This window comes from Ctenopharyngodon idella, chromosome 9 (genome assembly GCF_019924925.1).
Source record: "Ctenopharyngodon idella isolate HZGC_01 chromosome 9, HZGC01, whole genome shotgun sequence".
Classification (NCBI taxonomy): Eukaryota; Metazoa; Chordata; class Actinopteri; order Cypriniformes; family Xenocyprididae; genus Ctenopharyngodon; species Ctenopharyngodon idella.
The window spans coordinates 31898860-31924685 of record NC_067228.1 but is presented as its reverse complement, the minus strand read 5'-3'; the positions used below and the strand labels follow the sequence as shown (position 1 = coordinate 31924685).

Here is a 25826-nt window from a genome sequence, read left to right as displayed (position 1 = left end):
CATAAACGATTCATAAGTGATGAACTTTACACATTTATTGAACTGAACTGAATCAACATTGAACTGACTTGAGCTGAATAATGACACTATTCCCTTCTTTAGACCTGCTTTCCAGCAGAATTTGAATTTGTCTATTATATGATGAAGTTTGCATTATTGATTCTGATATTTTCTTATTACAGTGAAACTGCTTTGAAACAATCTGTGTTGTATAAAGCACTATATAAATAAAGGTTAAAGTAAAAACACTTGGTCCAGTGTTCTGTTTGGTGTTACATGTGATAACCTTCATTCCCTTCGTTTATGAATAAACACAAAATAAATCAGCGTTTTTAAAGCTGAGTGTTTATTTGTATTGGTGACAGTGAACAGCAATATTGCACATATTGCAGGCCATTTAAAATGCACATCTTTTGATTAGTAAACACTCAGGGCCTTCAATGTAGAGATCTTTAGCTTTACATCTACAGTGCAGACTGAAGAAAGCATAGCGTACACAAAATATTAGCATAGTTTGTTGATTCAGGAATGTGTAATTGTGTTTGGCATATACCGAAGAAATGAAACCTTATTACTAATACTACAAATAGCAGCTAATAAAATACATTTCCTTTTCTGGATTGACATGTTGCTGTGCTTCTCTCTTAACCAAATAAACACTTAGACTTTAATGTTAGCATTCTTCCTTCCCTTTTTTAAGTTGGTTGTATACCATTTACTGCAGTATGGTTGGAAAATGCTCTGTTATATTGATATCATAACATTCATTTTTTAGACTAAGTTAGATACACTATATGGCCAGAGGCAATAATGTTGAGTTTGGCAAAGTTGTTTAGTGGGGTTCACGTCTGGGCTTTGTGCAGACCCGTCAAAGTCTTCCACAATGGACTTTGTAAACCATATTTATATGGACCCTGTTTTGGCACCAACATTTCTCTAGAATGTCATTATGAAGTAGCATTAAAATGTCTTCACTGGAATTACTGGAACGACCAAACCCATTAATTAGAATCAACATACTTTTGGCCATATAGTGTAGTTACTTAAGTGTTGACTGACAGTGAAATATAATTTTTGTTCCATGTCTTTGGTTAATAAATGAATGAAAATCTCTAATGCACTGTTTTAGACAATACAGATAAATATTGTCTCTCAAAATACAAATGAAAATACTAGAGGAGTAATCTCTGTCACACAATTATTCTTGTGATATAAATAATATCTCATCAAATATCCCTATTTAATCTTTACCACTATTCAAACATTTCTTACTGTAAAACTATGTGATATATGTTTGTCACAAACAATCACAATTTGCACAAAGAGTCATAAATTCTAAAAACACAGCGTGTCAGTACAGTACTTGGTACAATGGTACACACTTCAATTAATCTTCATTACATAACAGCTAAGAATTAATGCATTTGACTGCTGACTGTCCAGGAGGCTATTAGATGGTGATAAAGTACAGTATATTCCAAAACTCTTATTTTTATTGAGAATTCAGACCAGTTTTGGATTTTGAAGGAAATGTTCCTGGTTCAAAAGTTATGCACTATTTCCACAGAAAATGATTTTGATTTGTCTCTCAGCTTGTACATAAATGTTGCGTTTAAATTAATGTACTTATAATAGAACTCTCTGGGGCAAGACATTCAGGTTTTAAAGCACAAATTTAAACCTATTATTTTTTGTTAATGTGCTTATCTTAATCATTCTGTACAAAACTGTGTGATATTTGAGCTGCAAGTTGTCTAAATCATATTTCTGTCATGACAACTCTCTGAGTGTTTGGCATGGTAATGGATATGACAATGTTGATATGTTTGGTCTTGGCGGAATAGATCTGCTACGCTGCCGCTGCTTTTATTGCTGCTGCTGCTGCTGCTGTTGATTATTGCTGCTGCTGCTGCTGCAGAGCAAATACGGGACTTGCTACTGCCAATACATACATGACACGCTGCTATGAGCAAGTAAGACATGCTGCTGCTGTACAATATAACGTACATGAATTACCCGTAGCAGATCTATACAGGTGGAGCTGGGGAAGGTGGAGGGTTTCTGAAGCGCGCTGCACTGCAAAGGCAATGCTACCAAAGTATTTGAAGGTTGAGCACGCAAGCTCATTGGCTACTGATACAGCAGGAACCAATCAGCTCTGTCCTAGAGATAATGTGATTACGAGCAGGTTGAGTTAAAGGACCTATTAGCCTGTGCCATCTAGAGTTTCATGACAGAACTTTGTATTTGTGACTATATTTTTAATGCAGTGTGGTATTATGATTCCCAATGTAATGCCTTGCTCCTTATATTTCCATTGTAAAAGCTATACTGTAAGCACAATTATTGTTTCTTTGTACAAAGTGATGGACAAATTATTTCTAACTTCTGTGGTAATCAACCTTGAATATTCCTTTAATGTACAGTTGTGCAGTTTACAGTGAGTATAATATTTCCAGTTAAAAGAAAAAACAGAACAGAACACAACAGACAGACAACTGGGATAAGGGAAGAGGAGAAGACATATAATGTCATAGGATGAAAATCTGGTCCTTCATTATGAAATTATAGCTCAAAGAGCTCATCACCTCTGCATTCTGGAATGTCCAATTTCTCAGTGGAACATTGTAGAATATCTGAGAGGTTCATTATTCTAGAGCACTTCGCTGGTCTAATACTCTGGAATGTCCAGCTTATACAAAACTTCAGAATGTCTTCTCAATTTCCTATATTCCTACAGAATCTACTAACGTCTACTGAATTTTCACCCGGTGCACTCTATAAATCTTGTCCCAGTCTTTCTATCTCATCAATCAGGAAGTCAATGTCAGACCTGGTTACAGCTGGATTGGAGATGACCATTCTGAAGAAGTTGACCTTATTACCCTGAGGCTGGTAGCCCACCATTGTTGTCCCACACTCCATCATCAGTGCCTTGATCTTGGGGGCAACCTAGATAAAATTCACAAGACAGAAGTTTAATACTTGTACAGTATTATGAATACATGTAAAGTATTTTGTTGTACAGTATTATGGTAACCTTGCTAAATAAAGTGAGTTCTTTGTAGTGATATATGTGGCGTACTGGTCAAAAGTTTGGAATATTTATAATTTTGTCTTATGCCCATCAAGGAGGAATTTATTTGATTAAAAATACAGTAAAAAACAGCAATATTGTGAAATATGTTTACAATTTCAAATAACAGAAGACACTGAAAATTCAGTTTTAAAATATAATAATATTAAAATAGAAAAGAGTTCTTTTAAACTGTAATAATACTTCACAATATTGATGTTTTACTGTAATTTTTATTAAATAATGCAGGCCTGGTAAGCAGAGACTTCTTTCAAAAACATTTAAAAAATCGTAATTAATACAAACTTTTGACACAACTAGTGTTGTCACGATACTGGAATTTCCAACTTCAATACGATACCTTGAAAAATACAGATATACGATACAATTTTCTATCGATACCACAAGGAAAACTGCCATATATACCACAATACAGATATTTTTATTATCTCATTTTTATTTTTTTATTTTTTTTGGTGATAATTTGATTAATTTTGTTGCAATAGCTTACACACAAAGGCTTTATTTGAAATTCTGAACTAAATTTACAACAGCAACAAAAAAAAAAAAAGACAAATAAACAGTCAGTCATAAAATAAGAACAAATAAACTGCAAAGGATAGCACAAATAAATACGACAGAATAAAGATACAAAGGAAATAAGCACAAATAAGCAGTTTTTCAGGTGGGTCTAATAGTAGTATTCAAGTAAGAAATACTATAATAATCAAATAAAGTAATCAAATGTAAAATAACACTGGATATTCTTAATTGTAAAAAAAAAAAATTAAATTAAATACAGATGAATGCTTACAAATTAAATTTACAAAAGTTATTCAGTCAAGAGCAGTGAGTGATTTTGTCTCTCTTTTGTTCTTTGATTAACATGACAGACAGCAGCAGGGAAATTAGGCTGCTGTCACTTTAAGAGCCTATGCACGGATCCAATATACTGTTACACAACATTTGTTTTCTCAACCATTTACGTTCCAAAACTGACTGTTTTTACCTGAATACTCGCCAAGACTGGTATTTTGACAATTTTGTGTGTTTTTGAAGCCATTAAGCCAGGAAAAAAACAACTCAATTTGGTACTCGTGAGCTGTTTGAGAGGTGGCTTTATGTGCGCCCCCCTTATATAGATCAGTGGTGTGCACGCTTTTGGTGTGAGTGCAAAACCTGCGGGGATTATGTAAAATGATGTGCAAAACAAGCACAATTCAACCAGAGAGAATGAGACAAGTAAGTGAGAGGAGGCAGGTGTGTGTCAATTCGCCGTTGGAGAGAAGAGAGAGAGAATGTGCAACTGGTATCGGTGTATCGATACTGCAGTATTGATACGTATCGAAATATCGATATTTTTGATGACACTATAGTGTACACATTTGTATTTTATTAGTTTGTGTATATAAGAGGAGGAATGAGTCTTTGAGTATCATCTCACCTTATGAAGCCGTTGTCTTTTCTCCTCTCCATCTGGCAGGAGTCGCAGGCTTGGAGGAATGTACCAGAAACACACATTGGTGTGCTGTGGCTAAGAAACAGACAGAAAGACAGCATAGCATTTAAAATTTTACATTTGTCAAAGTACTCTTCGAACAAATTATACATTTGTGAATCATAATAAATTGCTACATTCTTTGCTTCTGTGCACTGTGAGTGTTCATTTTCAACATCTCTAAGGTCATCTAAGATCTGGAATATACTCTACACAAGTACATGAACGTAAACACTTTGAGTAACACAAATGCGATTTCATGTATTGGTGCATTCTGAAATGTGTCAGAATGCAAATCATAATGCAATGCAAGTATGTGCTGCATTCTCAGCATTGCCATGAGGGGCAGTATAGAGATGTAAACTTCTACAGTCTTCTTCTGTTGTCAGTTTTCTCTTCCAGGTCAACTACTGTCAGAGCAACAGTTTGAAGAGACGTTTTTGATGTTAGTTAAACCTGAACCACATGAGCAATGTGTTACAGGCCCTTACCAGATTGTAGAACATATGAGCCATGATGTGGCTCAGACTAGTAACAGACACCTTGACTCTGAATAGTACTAGAGTATGTTATTATTAACAGTGGTAAACTCTGTTGTTTTTTCACTCACCTCCCCTTGAAACACCATCTCATATCCTTCTCGGTTCTTGATCTTGTGGTAGAGATACTCAGACAGCTCCAAACATCTGTCGATGTGTTTCTCAAAGCCAATAGTGCCCTGTTAAAGATGAACGATCCATAACATGACAGCTGATATTCTACACAAGCATCTTATGTTGGATTGACAATGATTCACTACATGACAATACAGTACCCATCCATCCATCCATCCATCCATCCATCCATCCATCCTCCCACCACCATCCATCCATCCATCCATCCACCCATTCATCCATCCAACCATTCATTCATTCATCCATCAGTCATCCAACTGTTCACCTATCCATCTATCATCCGTTCATCCATCCAGTCATCCATCCATGCATCATTCATCCATCCAACCATTCATCCATCCATCCATCATCCATCATCCATCCATCCATCCATCTATCCAACCGTTCATCCATCCATCCAGCCATCATCCATCCAACCGTTCATCCATCCATCCAGCCATCATCCATCCAGCCATCATCCATCCATCCATCCATCCATCCAACCGTTCATCCATCCGACCATCCATACATCATCCATCTATCCACCATTCATCCATTATCCGTCCAACCGTTCATCCATCCATCCATCCATTCATTCATCCATTTATCATCCATCTATTAGGGGCGATGTCTACCAAATTAGCATTGGACGATGTCTACAGTGAACAACAACAACACTAACAGCCCAACCCTACCATCCATCCATCTTTCCATCTATTCATTCATTCATACATCCATCCAACCAACCATTCATCTATACATCCATTCATCCAGCCATCATCCATCCACCATTCATCTATCATCCATCAATCCATTTGTTTGAGTAATTCATGAGTAACACATTATCAGACACTGAGCTTCACTGATCTCATGAATGTGCACACACACCTTTGACTTCCACATGAGCCAGAATTTGAAGATGTCTACATGGCGGCCACACTGTATGGCCTTGTCCCCCGTGTCATAGTTGACATCATACTGTTTATCTGGCTGAAAGAGATATCCAGCACACATGGAGTTGCAGTCCTGTAGTAGACCCTGTTAAACACACACACATGAACACAGTGAGATAGCAGGAGCTGTGAGCAGAGATGAACATAATCATGTCAAACTGTCCTGTCTATTGCTCTTTTACTTTCTTGTCTTTTGAAAATTTCATTTCTATTCAGTTTTCTTTGTATTCTTATTCTTTCATTAAATTTTACTCCATTCTATTACTATTTAGACTCATTCATTCCACCACCCCCATTTCTGTCTTTCTCTCTTACCTTCTCTCGGACCAGAATGGCGGAGCACTGTAGTGGAACACCCATCATCTTGTGTGGGTTCCATGTGACAGAGTTAGCTCTGCAGAAACAGTACTGATCAGAACACGGTGTTGGCACACAGTTTAGTTGGTTATAGAGGCAAGAACATAGTAGCGTATGTACTTAACAGGGGTGTAGCAACCATTATAACATTTAGTAATGTCTAAGTCTGCCCCTCCCATTTTGGGAAATCTTTATATTGCAATTTCATTTTGCTTGACTGCAGTGCAAAGATAAGCAGGCTCATAAATCCAAGGAATTTAGGACCAAGCAGAAACCTCTACTAACTGGTTGAATCAGCAGTGGACAGCTCTTGTGAAATGAGTTCTTATTACAGTAACAGTATACTTAAGTGTGTACTGAATGTAATGTTTTTGGACAATTAATTGCATGTTAATTGCAAATAAATTGAATGTAGTTTAAAAGAATTATATTAAATGCAGTTAGCTAAACCTCAAAGTGTTTTTTACCCATTTAAGTAGGATTTAAGTACATCTTTAAGTGTAATTTCATTATTACTTTTGTCTTTGAAATATGGTGTACTGCTGAATGTAAACTGTAACTGAAAAAATTACTATAACTGAACTAAATACTTTAATGTTATTTCTATTTTACTTTCATGTCATGTATTTAAATATATATGTAACTACACATTTGTAATGAAGTGCAATCTAGTACATTTGAAAATAAATTAACTATAAATGTAATATTTAATAATACTACAGTTACAATTAAAATCAAATACTTTACATGTACTTTAGTATGTCAGTCAACACATCAAAATAAGTGTACTTATTTAAAGCATCACTTTAATATGTACTATATTTATATGGTAAAATAATATTCATGAATATAATATAATATTCATGAAGCAAGCACATAAGGTTTATAATATGTCTCTCCACTTTTTGAGATCATCCCAATGCCACTGGTGCTTATGCATGATACCTCTCAATGCCGTTAAGCTTGTGTCTGTGTTTTCTGGACATCAGCAAACCTCCACCCCACGCTCCCTTAAAAAACATATTCACACCATCAGAAACTTATTCACAGCGTTTTAACATAATACATCAGTTTACATGAGTAAAGAAATGATCACAAACGCACATCCACATGAAGCCAAATGTTGTATTTCTCACAGATGTCGGCGATCTCATTGATTGGATCAAAGGCTCCGTACACTGTAGATCCAGCTGTAGCGTTCACAAACATCGGCACAAACCCCTGGACAGCACAGACACAACAAAGCCACTTCACCAGATAAACTGACTTAACATACACAATTGAAATCAAAGTTGCAGATGCACTGCTCAAAACTAATTATGTTAATTAATTAAATGAAAATGTGTTATAGTTTAAATTCATATTAAATGCAATTAGCTGAATTTCAGAGCGTTTTTGACTCACTTAAGTAGAACTTAAGTATATCTTTAAAAGAAGTTTTATAATTAGTTCTATTGTCTTTGAAATATGTTTAAGGTGTACTGCTGAATGTACTGACAAGCATTTATGGTAATCTAAAATGTACTTTAATGTCATATTGAAACTTGTATGTCAAGTATTTAGATATATTTGTAATTACACATTTCTGAGTCTAATAAGTCTAGTACATTTAAAATATATTAACTTTAAATGTAATATCGAATAACACATACAGTTGAAATTAATATCAAGTACATTACATGTGCTTTAGTATGTTAAGGTGATGATACAAAGGGAAATTTTTTTTAGCAATGTTGCCAGGCAATGTTGCCGAGCGATGTTGCTTGGGTACTTTCCCATTGAGAGTGTGCAACAAATTTCTATCTGGATACTTTAGATTGGTCATGGGCCCTGTGTCTCACCTGGTTGCTTGTTGACAGCAACATTGCTCAAAAAGTTGTCCTGTGTATCATAGCCTTTAGTCAACACATCAAAATAAGTTTACTTTAAAGCATGACAAACGTTTATTAAAAGATAATGATATAAGATGTACTTTAAAGAAAAAAAAATGTTTAATTTGACATTATTACAAAGTGCACTTTTAACCTCTTAAAGGATTAGTTCACTTCAGAATGAAAATGTCCTGATAATTTACTCACCCCCATGTCATCCAAGATGTTTATGTCTTCCTATCTTCAGTCGAAAAGAAATGATGGTTTTTGAGGAAAACACTCTAGGATTTTTCTCCATATAGTAGACTTCACTGGGGTTCAACGGGTTGAAGGTCCAAATGTCAGTTTCAGTGCAGCTTCAAGGGACTCTACTTCATCCCAGACGAGGAATAAGGGTCTTATCTAGAGAAACAATTGGTCATTTTCTAAAAAAAATAAAAATGTATATAATTTTTAACTACAAATGCTCATCTTGCACTGCTCTGCGATGCGCCACGCATGACGTAATCATGATGGAAAGGTCACGCGTGACGTAGGCGGAAGTACCATGGCAGGGCGAAAAACTCCATCTCATTTTCTCCTCCAACTTCAAAAACTTACCTTTTTTTGTAAAGGGTGTTTGACTTGATCTTTGCATGTTTGCTTTGTAAACACTTGCTCGGTACTTCTGCCTACGTCACACGTGACCTTTCCAACGTGATTACGTAATGCGTGGCACATCGCGGAGCAGTGCAAGATTTGTGGTTAAAAAGTATATAATATTTATTTTCTTAGAAAATGACCCATTGTTTCACTAGACAAGATCCTCGTCTGGGATCGTGTAGAGCCCTTTGAAGCTGCACTGAAACTGCAGTTTGGACCTTCAAACTGTTGGTAGCCGTTGAAGTCCACTATATGGAGAAAAATCCTGGAATGTTTTCCTCAAAAACCTTAATTTCTGAAGAAAGAAAGACAAACATCTTGGATGACATGGGGGTGAGTAAATTATCAGGAAATTTTAATTCTGAAGTGAACTAATCCTTTAACATGACGAGTAGCGTAATGAGATGACAGAGAGGTGTGTTGAAGAGTTTATTCTTGTGTACAGGACACTCACCTTCTGTTTGGCGTCAATGACTTTGGCCTCCAGATCAGCCGGAATGACTCTACCTCTAACAAAGAGACACAAATGTAACAGACTCTCACTGATGAGAGGGTCCACAAAAACACAGCACAGACACAGAGAGCTTCTGCTTACCTTTCATCTGTGCTCAGCAAGATCAGATTCTCTGTGCCAAAACCCAGCACTGCACTGGCCTTCTTTATAGAGTAGTGACTCTGGGAACAATATTGTAACAGACTTGTAAGTGTATGATAGCTCGTACATTAAATGTAAACTTTACCAAGAAAAGAAAAAAAAAAAGAAAATTAATTCATCTTCACGTCATGCCAAACTTGTAAAAGAGATGTTCTGCAGAATATCCTGGCATCTCTATTCCATACAATGAAAGTGAATAGAGATGAGGTCTGTCAAGCTTCAAAACTGACAGACAAGCCCACGGAAAGCACCATCCAGCATAGCTCTCACATCTCATTTGCATTTGCACACATTCAAATAAGGTGCAAGACACATCACACCAGGTTGGACATCAATGATGATCTGTCATGGAACCGCGAACGTTTGATGTCATTGATATCTTAATGAGATGTGAGAGCTGCGGCAAAGGAGATTTACAGAGAGTATTGGGTAAAATTTTGATCTTTTGATCTCACAAAATGCTATGGTTTCAGAAGACTTACAATAAGTGGTTGCGTCAGACTTTGTCATCGTCCATCATCTTGACGGACAGGGTCGTAAAAACTCTGTCATAATCTATTATTACCCATCATTTAAATTTTCATATTTTAATTATAATCATTTAATAGCTTTTGTTTTCACTCACATGAAGAGAACAGATTAAAGGTCCGTTCACACCAAGAACGATAACTATAAAGATAACGATAAAGATATAGTTCTAAAAATCATGCTAAATTTAAGAGAATAGCAGTGTCCAAACCACAGCTATAACGATAACGATATAGAGAAACGATATCGTTGGGATCACTTTCAGAAATTTTTTTTTCCAGCTGTTGAATGATAAAACACTGACAGCCAATCAGAATCCATTTTAATTTAAGGGCTCGCACATTTAAAATGGCATACAGCATTGCGGAGAAGTTAATTGCCGAGGTCCAGAAAAAGAAACCATTGTATGACAAAAGAAGACTTTAAAGAAAATTGATATAATGTGTCATTCCCCGGAATAAATCGTGAGAAGTATTAACGGAGATCATTGGGCCCTATCATACACCCAGCGCAAAGCGGCACCAGGCGCGACGCAAGTGTTTTTTGCTAGTTTCAGCCTGACGCAGTTTTCACTTTCACGTCCAGCGCCACGTTGTTTAAATAGCAAATACCTTTGCGCCCATTTGTGCGCCCATGGTTGTGCTGGTCTGAAAACGAGGTGTGTTCAGGCACATTGTTAGTATTTCGATGCAACTGAAATTGACTGCGCCATTGACCAACTGAAACCTGGTCGAAAGTCAATGGCGCAATATTTGTTTTGTTATTTAAAGAGCGCGTTAGTAATATGTGCCTATATACACGCGCGTACATTCTGCTTTTTACACACACGGAAGCGCAGCAGCGCACAAACATGCCAAATATTAAAAATAAAAGGATTACAATGTAAAAGATTATTATTGTGTGCATAAAGATAAAAAATGCTTTGGTGGAATCCGGCTTTTCCCATAGATGGTCTGCTCGTGCGCTTTAACCTCGCTAGAGAAGCGTTCAGTTTTTTCCGCTTGCAAATCCCGCCATGTAAATAGCGAATCCACCATGGTGCGAGTGCAACTGGCTTTTAAAGGGAATGGGAGATGAGACTCTGATTGGTTTATTGCACGTTACACCCAAAACACACCCATTACTCATTAAGAGAATAGGGACAAACCTTTCAGACCATGCGCCAGGCACGCCGACCATTTTTTCCATCCTTAAACTAGCAAAAGTGGATTCGGACACGCTCTAAGTGTACTTGCGCCATACGCTTTAGACCATGCGCTTAGATCGTTAAAATAGGGCCCCTAATGTCAGGCTAGCAAATAGTGTAACATAAAATTACCTCAGGTATCTAGCACTAGTGTCAACACTGTCATGCTTCCTTTAAATGTGCAGTGAAAAAGACTAGGCATTGTTTTCACTATATTGTCTTTGTCAGCTAAATTCACTGTTAGATTAGATCGATTACACTAGCTATTCACTCGAAACATAGCATGCTGAGGACATCTGCTGGTTAAAGCCATGTAAATGCAACAAGAACAGCGTAAAATATGTTCTACACACTTCAAAACCACAGATAACAGACCGTTATCGTTTGTTGGTGTGGACGCAAATATAGTTATCGCTACAGTTATCGCAATAGTTATCGTTCTTGGTGTGAACGGGCCTTAACAGTCAACTGTGCATCATTTTTCATTTTCAACACCACACAAAAGAGATGAATGTTTGTTTTTTTCCGCAGTGACAGTGGAGGCCCCTAAAACATGACCTTTGTGCTCAAACAGCCAAATATGAACAATTACGATTAAAATATGAACAAAACACTTAAAAAAAAAAAAAAAAAAAACTGAACTAAACTCGACTTTCTGTATCTGCCTAAACTCAAACCTTCCTCCTGGTCTGCATGGGCTTAAACTGGGTGCTTGTGATTGATAAACATTGTGTGTTGTTTGTCCTTCATCCTCCACCGCATCCGCATCAGTCCCTCATTTTCACCTCTTTTATCAACAACATCACAACTCTTTGGCCGTTTGAACTGAGATCAAAGATGAGACAATGCTACATAATAGCTCATTAATATGCATGCTCGCCACCATCTTGACAGGGGTGGGAATTACAGTTATAGTTACAATAGATCACCCTCAGTGTAATCTGTCAAAATGACAGACAGCCTTCAGATTTGTCTGTCAATGCTTAAAAATTCAATCAATGACACACAAGTTGTATGGACTACTTTTATAGTACTTTATGGTGCTTATTTTATCTGTTTTGGAGCTCACTGGATTCACTGTATGGAAAAGAGACACCAGGATATTCTGCAAAAAAAGTTTTTTCGGGGGGTTCAGAGAGAAATAAAATAAAGGTTTGGAACAACCCTCATGGGTGAGTAAATGATAACAGAATTTTCATATTTTATTCCATTCCTATTATGTAAGTTCAACCATTTAAGTGACTTCACAAATATTTGATAGCAACAATTCAAATATTAAAAATAGTAGTAAAACATTCAGGCTCTCAAACCACACTGAAAAAAAAAAGTCAGTAAAGTGAGCCAGTAAGTGTTTTGCACATCAACACTCTAGTGTGAAGTGAAAATACTATTTAAACAAAATAGTTTCTTTTAATTTTGACTTTGGAGAGTGTTATTTACTTTTAGATAAACTGAACAAAATGGAATTTAACCGGAATTTAACCAGAATTCATTATTTTTAATTAGATCAATATAAAACTGCAATAAATGACACGTTCGTTTCACTTTTTTTTCAGTGCACAAGCATATAACTACACAGAGATGGAGAGAGAAAAAATAAACTTAGGGAGAGAGAAGAAAAAGAGAGAGTGAGTGAATGACCTACATGTTCTGAGGTGAACAGCACCAGTCTGGGAACCGCCTGCCATGCCTTTGATTTTAACCTCAGGGTAGTGTTTATACCGTGCCACCATCACGCTGTACATGTTTGAGATCGCTCCTCCTGCAAGAACAAACATTTTAGTACATTTAACTGATGAGTAGGTCTGTAATTAACACTGTGTGCTAATTATATCAAGAACAGACAGACACATTTACATGTGCCTCAAATAAATTGAATAACAAATGAATTAGTCAATATTATCAGAATTATTCCGTGACTGGATTATATTGGATCCAATTTATATTTGTGCGTGCATGTGTTTGTCTGCAAAAATTAGCTTTAACATGGCAGCCAGATGAAGACAGGCTCCTCCGTCCATTCTTGGCTTCTCATAAGGTTTCTTTCTTTTCATATCTCATTCAAAAAAATATTTAGATTTATGTATTTGAATTGCATATAAAATTTCCATCCATTCGGATTACACAGTTTTAACAATTTAAATGTAAAGCTCTTTTTGTGAGTGTGTAAACATCATATACTCATTGTAAAAATATTTTGGAACAATTTGCATTACTACTCTATGAAGAAATAGATAAATAAAAAATTTTTAACAGTGCCACAGTTTGCTTGCAGGAATCATTTTTCGTTTGTTTGTAAATCTGTGCACCCACCAGTTGTTGAGAGGAAAACATCAGTGTTAAAAAATTACCCCATAAAGGCATACTATATAATGTTAGGCTCTCTAGTGGAAAAAACTGCATGCATTTTGCAGAAGAACATTGTTTTGGTCGTGCTTTGGCTCTGTGTGACTGTGCGATGAATATGACCCTTCACAATAGATAAAGCTTTACAATGAACTCTGTTAGCAAGTACATATGGCAATTTATCTGCTCAATAAAATAACTTACTCACCTGTTGAGTAATAAAAACGCCATCGCTTTTACAATATTTCAAATCTCTCAGTTTCCACCATATCCAAAAAGCCAAGCCAATGTTGATTCTTGTTTTATTACGTGTTCTGTCTCATTCTCTTTTTGCCAGCAGACTCTCCTCTGTTCAACGTTTGTTTAAACGGGTGATTCCCCGGAGGTTGGAGATTTAGCTGCTCCATGTCAACCTTTCTCGCTTGTTGTGACAACTAACCTATGCCACTCCCACACCAGACACGTGTCAAAGTACCAGAGCAACTTTTCTCTATTTACAGATATGACAAGACGTATGAACACAATTTCCTGCAAAAAACAATCCCGACAGGTCTAAAATATAAACACTTCTTAAAGGCTTATACCACAGTGAATCAGGGTAAGACAAAAACATGTTTTGGAGAAAGTTGTATTGATGAAAAAAAAGTTACATAGTGTACCTTTAATCTAGAACTCTTAATTATTCTGTTGTTTAAATGGCCATACCTGGAGAGAAAATTCCATCGCCCTCTCCGTTTGGCCAGCCGACAATCTCTCGCATTTTCTTCAGGGTGAGCTGTTCCATCAGTACAAACACTGGTGCAATCTCATATGTGAACCTGTAAACACACACACACACACACACACACACACCCCTCATTTCTACTTGTCCCACATTAATGAGTGTCTTGACAGCAATCTGTATTCATGTAAGTCTGTTCAATCCATCACAGAATCATTCTGATGGGAGGCCCTCACTGGAGGCATCTTCAACCTATTAGCACCCGTCAATAATCATCCACGGTGATTAGTAATGATGAGCAGCTCATTAGTACATGCAAATGTCAAGTGCTCATGCAGTTCTGTCTAATCAATATAAACAGTACTGACATATAATTTACAGACAGCAGGAACATGTGCAAACATGAAAGGTGAAATCATATGCTGTAGGGGAGACCGGGGCTAGTTGTCACATGGGGAAATTGACACAAGGATGCATCTCAGAAACAGTGAGGTTTAGTGTCAAAAGTGCAATTCTCTAGCAGGTATATATTATATATGTGTGTATATATATGTATATGTATATATATATATATATATATATAGTGCTGGGAAGTAACTGATTACATGTAATCTGGATTATGTAATCAGATTCTTACAAGTACTTGTATTTAGATTACATTACATTTTAAAATATTTGTATCCTTGTAGACTATAGTTACTTTTTTATTGATTAAATGATTACATGTTACACATTAAAATGTACAAATTCACGTCATTTCATATTTACATGCAATTCAGGGATTCCCCAACTTTTTTGTTAGCTGAACCTCTTTGACCTAATATATTTACTTGAAGTTGAGATTTTAAGTTAATAAGTTAGGTCAATAAAAAAAATTAAGTAATTAATAAATAAACAAATAAAATTAAGTTCACGGTTCTCTGATGTTGGTTAATGGTCACATGACATACAGGTAAACAAAAATGTTTTGATCTTTTTTAATAAGTGTTTTATTTTGATTGTTTTTATTTTAAAATTATTTATTTTAATTTTCAATTTTTCTTATTTAATTACTTAAAAGCTTTTCATTAAACTCACAAACCCCATTCTGAGAAACCCTGAAGAAATGTAATATTTAATGCATTTCATGTAGTTGATAACACAGAATATATTAATATATTTTATATAGAATTTATTTTCTTTCTCTTTGTATTTTTATATCAATATGGTACAAGAATATCCTGTACAAATCAAGGTGATAAACGGTCAAAAGTAATTTAAAAGTAGTCAGATTATATGACCATAAATGTGTAATGTAATGGATTACGTTACTAACTACAATTTTTGTCGTTTAATTTGGAAGCAGTAACCAATTACAGTTTGTAAGTAATCTACCCATCACTGATTACAGAACTGTTTATGTTTTTTCCTGGGCTATAACTGTCAAAATGTTCAATATCTTTAAAACAAAGTTTTAAGGACTGACAATAGGGAGGCAAAAAGTGTGACTATCCTTTACAAAAGTGTATACTTTACAAACTTCTGTAAATGCTCACTCCAAAGTACTTCATGAGGAGAACAAGGCATTTTCATAAGCTGATTTGATCAAATCTGATGTAATTTTCTAAAAGTGGTCATTTGCTGCTTTATGATACTATCAGTTCTATCATAAAACTGACTATTGGCCATTACAGCCGTTAAGCAGCAGAGTCACAAAATACAGCCCCCTAAAATCCAAAGGTTCAGTCATTTGGGGAAGAGGGAAGTAAATCTGAGGATGAGGAGTAAATCTTTTATTGATCAAAGGAGAATTTGGCATGGACTATGAAAGACATCATAAAATCTCTGACCCTCAGAGGTCAAACAAGATCCTTACATAAATGAAGAATATCCCAATGGACCAATAAAAATACTGGTCCATTAGAGTAGAATTAAACTTCCTTTTAGTTTTGTAATCTGACTTTAGGGACATCAGACCATTCCAGCAATACGGGTCATATAAATGTAAAATATTTCTCTCAGATACCAGTCTACTTGAATGAATAGACGAATGGATGGAAGGTTAGATAGATGGATAGATGAATGGGTGGCTGGATAATGATGGGGTGGAGGTGTGGATTGTGTCAGAGGCTCAGCTGGCACTGTGTCTCACCGTGTAGCTGTAAATTAGCCTTGACCAATGAGGTGTTACTCTACATTCTGGACATTTCCATCTGCATGCTGTCTCAAAACACTCTGTCACATATCACTGGAGCTTTTCTGCTGAGAGCTAATATGTGTTATTCTGAGCTGGCACACTCAGGTAAATGCCAATTTTATTCCAGTCTCCAGTGGAGCAACATTACACTTGATTTGCTTTTCCTGAAGGAAGTGCTTGCAAGGCAGCAAAAGTTTTAGGCTTAGTTTAAATGTATGATTTTAATTCTCTGTAAATGAAATGCTGCATCAGCACAGTGATGTTTTCTGTCAGCTGTGCATGATGTAAAGATGACTTTATGGTTAAACAGTCTGAATATGCACAAATGATGTTGTCACTGAAGTTGGTTACACTTTGAATGTTCAACAGCAAGCCAATGGAAAATTTTCAAATCTGTTGTTTAAGATAAGTGTATACTGTTGCACTCATGTTGATTTGATTGCTTCTACTGTTCTCATTTGTAAGTCGATTTGGAGAAAAGCATCTGCTACAAGACTAAATGTAAAATGTAAGATGTTTAAAAAAAAACATAGAAATAAAAAAATACAGCAGATCTAAAGCTAAAATGATCAGACAAAGTTTGAGTTGAAGCAGTACATTTAGCCATTTGGGCTAAATTTAATAGTAGATTTTTAATACACAGGGTTAAGGCTTTATAAAAAGCCCTATCTAGAAAGTTTGGGGAATATACGTGCAGTTCTGTCTTGCAAATACTGTAAAACTTCATAGACAGTCTGAATATAAACTCTTACATGTTCACATTACTGAAGGATCTAATTTGGTCAAATTCATTAACTCCCTCAACACAACAAATCTGTCACGTTCTGTTGGTGTTCTGGTTTCGTTTTTTAATGGACTTTTAGTTTGTATCACATTTTTCATTGGTTGTCCTGGTTTTTCATTAGTTCATTGATTATCTGTCAGCTGTTTCTTTTCAGTTCATTATCTTGTGTGTGTATATTGCCCTCAGTTCTCTCAGTTCTTTGTCTAGTGGCCGTTTCACCTCGGGTGTGCATTATGCTAATTCCAAAACAACATTAGAGGAGAGCAAGAGAGAGAGAGAGAGATTAAGCGTGTGTGAATTACCTGAGTCTGTGCATCTCTCAACAGTGTTCGGCAGTTAAACTGTAAGTTTATCTGCTTCAAGAACAGCGCTGTTATTACCTCGCTAGTGAGAAATGTCATGTAGCTTCTAAGTTGCTAAACTATTTTACTGATAAACTATTAGTACTGTATGTGTGTGTGTTTGAGTGGAAGAGAGAGCGAGAGAAAGAGAGTATGTGCTTTCCGTACATAATGAAACATAATTCTGAAAATAATTGCACAACCTTAGAGTGTTCATCAACCAATCAGATTTGAGATTTCAAGAGCCCCATAGTATAATGAATGTTTATGCTGCTAAAGATCCGCTATGCCTCGCCTCGTCATCTTCATCAAAAAGTTACAAAATCCCAATACAAATTCCATACAAAAGTGAATGGAAGGAAGGTGGAACTCACATGTTAGTGTTGGCAGTAGAGGTTAGCCACTCTCCAGCTAAGCCAATGATGTCTAGACCTGTTGACAACTGGTTAAAAAACCTTGGGTGACCTGCAGGGAAAGAGAAAGAAGGAGAGAAAATAAGACACACACACACAAACCATGTGTTTCTATGATACTAATGCTTCTTTTGCTAGTTAACAGGACTGAAAGAGAAGGTATCTGTCATCACCTGTCCGGACTCCGTATTTGAGTGTGTCCCTGCAGTCCACCAGGATCTGCTCCAGGCTCTCCGGCTGATCACACAGCTCTAAGTTGAAGCCCTCCAATCCTTCCAGCAGCTGGTGCGGATGATGGAAGTCCAGCACTTTTGTGGATCTGTCGAAGGTCTTCCGCACATAGTTAGTGAGGATCTCCACCACCTCCAACAGGAACTGCATTGTGTACTCCTCACCATTTTTAGCAGGAAGCAGATCTGTAACCAATTTTGTTGCACAGTTTTATCAGTCAATCAAATTGCTGTTCTACATAAATGTTTTTGTTTGTTATATGTAATTATTTGTTATATGTAATTTATATATGTAGGCTATATATATATATATATATACAGTGCTGCTTGAAAGTTTGTGAACCACTTGCAGAATCTGTGAAAATGTGAATAATTTTAACAAAAAAATAAGAGGGATCATACAAAATACATGTTATTTTTTATTTAGTACTGTCCTTGAGTAATATATTTTACATTAACGAAGTTTACATAAAGTCCACAAAACAAAAAAATATCTGAATTTATACATATGACCTCATTCAAAAGTTTATGAACCCTTGATTCCTAATACTGTGTGTGGTTACCTGGATGATCCATGACTGTTTTTATGTTTTGTAATGGTTGTTCATGAGTTGCTTGTTTGTCCTGAGCAGTTAAACTGAGCTCTGTTCTTCAGAAAAATCCTCCAGGTCTTTTGCATATTTGAACCCTTTCCAGCAGTGACTGTATGATTTTGAGATCCATCTTTTCACACTGAGGACAATTGAGGGAATCAAACACAACTATTAAAAAAAGCTCAAACATTCACTGATGCTCCAGAAGGAAACATAATGCATTAAGAGTCAGGGGATGAAAACCTTTTGAATTTGAAGATCAAGGAATACATGTAGGTATCTTCTGTTGCTTCCGAAGGGCAGTACTAAATGGAAAAAATGATATTTAAACAAAATAAGAAAAATTTGGACATCTTTATCCTCTTCAAAAGTTTTCACCCCCCGACTCTTAATGCATCGTGTTTTCTTCTGAAGCATCAGTGAATGTTTGAACCTTTTTTAATAGTTGTGTTTGAGTCCCTCAGTTGTCCTCAGTGTGAAAAGATGGATCTCAAAATCATTCAGTCACTGCTGTAAAGGGTTCAAATATGCAAAAGATGCTGGAAAACTGAAGAATTTTTGGGACCTGGAGGATTTTTCTGAAGAATATTGGGCAGTTTAACTGCTCAGAACAAACAAGGGACTCATGAACAACCATCACAAAACAGTCGTAGATCATCCAGGTAACCACACACAGTATTAAGAACCAAGGGTTCACAAACTTTTAAATGGGTCATTTTTATAAATTCAGCTATTTTTTGTCTTGTGGACCATATGTAAACATTTTTTATGTAAAATATCTTACTCAGGACAGTACTAAAAAAATAACATGCATATTGTATGATCTCTCTTATATTGTTAAAATTATTCACATTTTCTCAGATTCTGCAAGTGGTTCACAAACTTTCAAGCAGCACTGTGTATATGTATATATATATATATATATATATATATATATATATATATATATATATATATATATATATATATAATGAGTGTAAAGCAGAATATTTAAAATGAAAATAACGATACATAAGGTAATTCATACAAAGCATTTACATAAATGTAAATGACATTTGACATTTTTGTCAAATCTTCAGGCAGAAAGAGAAAGATATTTTACAAATCATTTAAGGAAGAAATGCAGCCAGCTTTTGGACACATCTGACCTCTAGAAACAGACCAAGTTTAAGTGGATGGAAAATCTACTCTAACTACAATGTTAATTTCACTATATACTGCATCAGTCAAATTGAGTGAACTTGTGCATTTACTTTTAGTTTATATATATATAAAAAACATGATCTGCTTTTACTGTTTTTTTTAAACCTTTTTTAATTTATTCTAAAACATAAATAACTGTTTATTAGAAGAAAATGTGTATACTAAATAGAAAAAATTCCAATTGCAAATTCTATAAGTATATTTTTATAATATGAACAGTTCTGGTACACTGTAAAAATTATTTTCATGATTTGTTATCCCATTTTTTCTTTTGTCAAATCAACTTATATAATTAATGTGGTTAAAATAACATCATATTTTGAGTTTCTGTTGATTAAACCAATCGCCTTCATTGTATTAACTCGAATTTTTAATTTAAATGAACTTAAAATTTTAAGGTAACTTACTTTTTTTTTTAAGTTAAACCAACAATACTTTTTTACAGTGAATAAACAGAAAATAGTTATTTTAGTATTTTGTGGGTTATGTTTAAAAAAGTGAGCCTATCTTCAGGTTGCCTCAATTGACTGTATGAGGATACTGCTGGGAAAAAAAACAAGTTTGACGTATAAATGTATTTGTCGGCTGGATGATTCACAGAATGATATTATTATGCTTTTGTCTAACAAAATGTGGTGCAACAGTCACCTATGAGAAAATATTGGTATAATTGCCTATATTATATTTTGCACTGTCTGTTACTGTTTCTTCTCTCTAATGGTCTGTAAAATAAAGTTGAATTGAAATTTTATCTCTCACCTCTTGCATACAGATTGGAGAAGTCAGTCTCTGTGCGTCTGAAGCGAGAGTCTCGCTCGTTGTCCCGTGTTAAAATGCTCTTGGGCTGCTGATCGTTAAAAAACCCGACAATTCGGCTCTTGTCGTCAACATTATTGTTCTTCTGCAAAAATCCTATATTATTACACAGAGAAGAAGACTGAAATGAGCGACCTCCGTTCCCAAACATTGCAGCAAATATTTAAACACAAATTAAATGTCTTTAAACTTCTCTTCGGAGCCGTGGGGATGTCCTTACTGTCCGACTCATGTGTATTTATATGGCACAGGTTATCTGGGGGGATGTCACCACTGATGACATCAGTGTAACAGTGATTTATATGCCCAATGAAGCCTCATCATCACCACAGAGAAGCAGACGTGAGCGCGAGGGACGCGGATCTGATGCCGCGCGGATGCTCACAGACTATAACTGATGGTGTTAGGGACCGTAACAAATTTTACTTTTGTATATGCTGTAAAAACAACAACTAAAGATCTAGCCTATCTGAGAGCAGAATTTAAGATCTCGTCACATTGCATTTACTACAGAGGAATTCGATTTAACATAATGTCAGTTTAGCAAGACAGAAAAAAGTCGGCATCGAGACAGCAGCAGCTCTTTCCATCCGCATCAACGGCACTGCAGACTGTTTCATTTTGTCTTCTGCAGCTTATCCTCATTGTCCTCATCTTCATCTTCTTCAGCTTCATATATGGGATCATTCAAGCGGTGCTTCTTTTAACACGGCAGCCAGAGCGACATTTCAAGTAGGCCTATGCCAAATGTTAAATAACGTAATATTTCATTTAAATAGTTTTTCAGATAAAAGATACATTTTCTAGCTATATTTTGTTATTCCGTAAAACACATTGTAATTTTATAGGCAGTATTATTTATATTTAGGCCTATATTTTCATTCGTCTGTAAATGAAACACGACCATAAACCGATTTAGCACGATTAAATCATGGGGGACCATTTCTTTTGAAAGCATCATCCATATGTAAAGGCGACGTGCTTTATCTCGGCAAAACAGAGGCTTGACGGATTGTCATTAATAGATGTCCATTAAACATAAATTCTCTTGGGACACAGATGTATCTGCTCACCTCTTAACTCGACTGTAACTCTGCCGGACAAACAATCGTAAAATAGCTATTCTTTAACTTTAAAAATCTTACCTTTTCGAAGGGATTTTCTCTTTAAATCGTGTGGTTATGTTTAAGCAAATCAATATTTAGCAATCCTCTAATATTCAGCAGTTTATTTAGTCTGCAGTGCATCTTCGGTCTTTCAGATAATCGGCATGCCGAACACTCACCCCTTTAAATTTGTCTTGAAAAAAGAAACGCATTTGAAGCCTTCTGCTCCATTCATGGTACATAATAAAGGTAATTGCTGTGGTGCTGTTGACTGTCAATTAGGTGACCAACTGAAACCACCAAAAGGGGGCGCTAAATGACACGTCTGCTCATTAAAAAGCAATTAATACAGACATATAATGCACCACAGTGCCAGTTTAAGTGGTATTTCAGGCACAGTATGTCAGGCGACGTCCATCTTAGTCAATGAATTGTTTATAAAGGAGTCAACTTTTTTTTCCAACTTACCGCATATCTTCATTCCAAGTTTCCTTGTGCATCCATGAGCGACTCCACTCCAGTCGTAGTCTACAGGGAGAAAACGGCGAAACCTCTAAGTATACGTAAAATTACGAAATAAAGCGATTCCTGCCTATCCACAAAATACAACTGAAGCCCTCTTCTTCCTAAATTTACCCAAGCGGTAAGTGCGCCATCCTTTATGCTACTAATATGAAATTAATGTGGGCAGCTGAACAGAATTCAGCGTTAATACAGGCCAAATCAGGACAAGAGGCTACCTCCATTTGGAGCTCGGCGGTCCCGCCCCTGCGGCCCAAACCCTCAGCAGCGCTATTACGAGTTCAGCCCCATTTACCAGCTCATTATCTCTGTCGGTCCAGACCTCAGCCAGCCAGCCACTTCCTTCCCATTCTTCTCCAAATGGCTTCTCCTCTATTCATCTCAGGTGCATTAAATCGTTTTTAACCGATTTACTTTTTATTAGACAGTGATGTAAATAATTGCCATGCTTGGTAGCCTATAAATGTGGCATGCAGGAAAAAACGGATTATTTGAAATCTGAGGACATTGTATATTTCCAAATGTAGGCTAATCTTCACAAATGGCCAAAACAATTGAACTAATATATATATATATAGGCTATATTAAGCATTTTATCATCTTATTTTGAAAAGTCTGAAAGACTGGGACATTTCGAGTTCAAGAGGATAACCTAATTGTAAGCTATTAATTGAATAGAGACGATTTTTCGGTTTTGAAAATGATAAAAGGAAATATATATATATATATATATATATATATATATATATATATATATATATATATATATATATATCTAAAAAAGACAGATAAAATATTAAAATCTATATTATAATTGCTAAAGAAATAGAATAAAACGGAGCTCATAGTCAGGGTGAATGGACGCTTATTTACCCTGCAGCTACAGACACAGCCTACACGAAGTCACAATATGCCGTGACTAATTTTTGAAGAACATGTTTCTGTTCCGGTCATAAGGAAATTAATAAACAGAGCTGTGTGCCTCCCCCATCACAGAGGAAGACAGTGAAGCGAGCAGAGCCATTAGTGCCGATTTAGAGCGCCTACAATTATAGACACACTTCATATAATTACACACAGACAGACTCGTTCACGGTTTTTTCCTTTTACATCGAGACAACAAAAATATTTTATACAATACTGAAGCTATAGAATTGTCCTGTAATAATAATAATAATAATAATAATAATAAGGGTCGTTTTAAAATGATAAAAATGATAAATAATTTTAAATAGGCCTAATACATTTAAAATAATCTTGTATGACAGTAATTAGCCTACCTGTTAGTACATCTAGCAAGACAAAAATGTATTTAAAATGGATAATGACGGATCACAGTTGGTTGCTCGTCTGTCTTCTCTAATTGCCTGTGAGCAGGTGTGTTTAAAGGCCATCACCTATGTTGACAACGACATTGGTCTGGCTGACGCGGGAGGTCCGCCGCGCGCTCAATGCTGCGGTGATTTGTTGGTCCTGACGCGTAGCGAATAGCGCCGTTTTCCCGCCTCACCGACAAGATTAATGGCGTTGGCCACAAAGCAAATAGCCGGAGTGAAATAGCGGTTTATCGGTGATGGACCTACTTGAGGAAGGTGGCCGTAAATTTGTCGAGTTGGGATCCGGATCGCCGCCAGTGGAGGAGGAGGAGGAGGAGGGTGCAGACGCCGCCATCACCCCAAGTGTTTAAGTCCTCAATTCACTTTCAGAGAAACTGCTCCTGTTTTAGCAGACAACAAAAGTCTGACTGGAGGGGAGATGGGGGAATTCAGCAAGACCTGCAATTAATGGTTCGTTAATATCATTGTTTAATTGAAGCTGATTTTTCACATTATAGCCTTTATGAAAACTTCGTTTAAGCTACATTAGATGATCTCATATAGCCCATCTGTGCCATTTTTTTCTTTAAAATGTCCAAGTTCTTTGAGTTGTAACAATAGAAGAAGTTCTTCTGGAAATAGAACCCTTCTAATCTAAAGGGCAGGAGAACAAAACCTTAAAAAAGAACCATTTTAGCATAAAATTCATATGGTTTAAAACTATTAAAATCGCTGAACCCTGAAGAAATCCTCTTTTTTAACAGTCTAAGCACAGGTTGCCGAGCCCTACATTATTTTTAGGCTAACTTAACTAAGTCAGTTAAGCCAATAATAAACAATTATGTTTGGTTCGTTTGTTTGACTGAGAATGCTACTGGATCAGTTTGTCAAATGATTTTGAATTGAAATAATACCTGTGAACTGAAACTGAAAGTTTCTCTCACAGAAATGGATTTGGTAGGCTCTACTAATAGGATCATATTGATTAAACATATTGATTAAAAACCCACACATGTAAACATTGATTAAGAAATGGTGCATATTGATTTCTAAATTCGGATGACATAGGGATGATTGAAATTGATGACTGTTGAAATGTTAATAGAAACCTGATTTTATGTCATTATGCAATATAGATTGCCATTATTAGCTTCAAATAGGCAATATATTTTTTCAGAGCCCCCAGACATAAAATGTTTTCCCGAATGAACAAAGGCAACCTGTGTGAAGCACCTGTTAGATGAATAATTTTACTTGACATGATCAACAGAAACATTTAAAAGTAAAGGAAGCCTCTTACCTTGTGAAAGAATCGACAGAGAACAGTATCAAAAATCTCCACGCAACTAAATTTCCTCGACGTCACTCCTCCAAAATCAGCTCACAAATATCAGTCAAAAAGATCACGATGACCTTTCCGGAGGCAATGTTTTATTTGCTGCTGTCCAGAGCGTAAATCGCCTATTTATTCGATGCGCAGACGCACGGCTGGTAATCCTCGAACCCCTCCACAACATCAGATTGGCTCTGAAACACATTTCATTTCTACAGGAGCATCGGCATGAGCATTACGACAGCTCTGGCACGTTCCCGCAGGACTTTGCGCCTTAAATGAGAAAGGAAGTCACGAACAAACACTTCCCAAGTTGAACACAACAGCCACACACAACAACACAACACACGACATGCTGCTTCAGTGGACTCTGTGTCATTCTGACCTTGAAACATCAAGGACAACAGTGCTTGTCGAACACTAAATGTCATGTTTTATTCGCACCTGTTTTTGAACAGGTTGTTTATAATGAATATCCATAAGCGATATGCTACTTTAGCGTCGAGC

General features: G+C 36.1%; 1 protein-coding gene across 1 annotated transcript; it reads right to left on the bottom strand.

Annotated features, from left to right (window-relative positions):
• Window positions 1-323: 323 nt before the first annotated feature.
• Window positions 324-25689, bottom strand: gad1a (glutamate decarboxylase 1a). The gene is given in 18 exon segments (XM_051906766.1): window positions 324-2952; window positions 4521-4610; window positions 5185-5292; window positions 6116-6265; window positions 6496-6574; window positions 7483-7547; window positions 7642-7758; window positions 9505-9559; window positions 9646-9725; window positions 13065-13103; window positions 13105-13181; window positions 14471-14583; window positions 18162-18252; window positions 18374-18616; window positions 20986-21138; window positions 22617-22676; window positions 24254-24445; window positions 25287-25689. Coding segments are annotated over 17 exon segments (1782 nt in total). The 5' UTR covers window positions 24342-24445; window positions 25287-25689; the 3' UTR covers window positions 324-2778.
• Window positions 25690-25826: the final 137 nt, after the last annotated feature.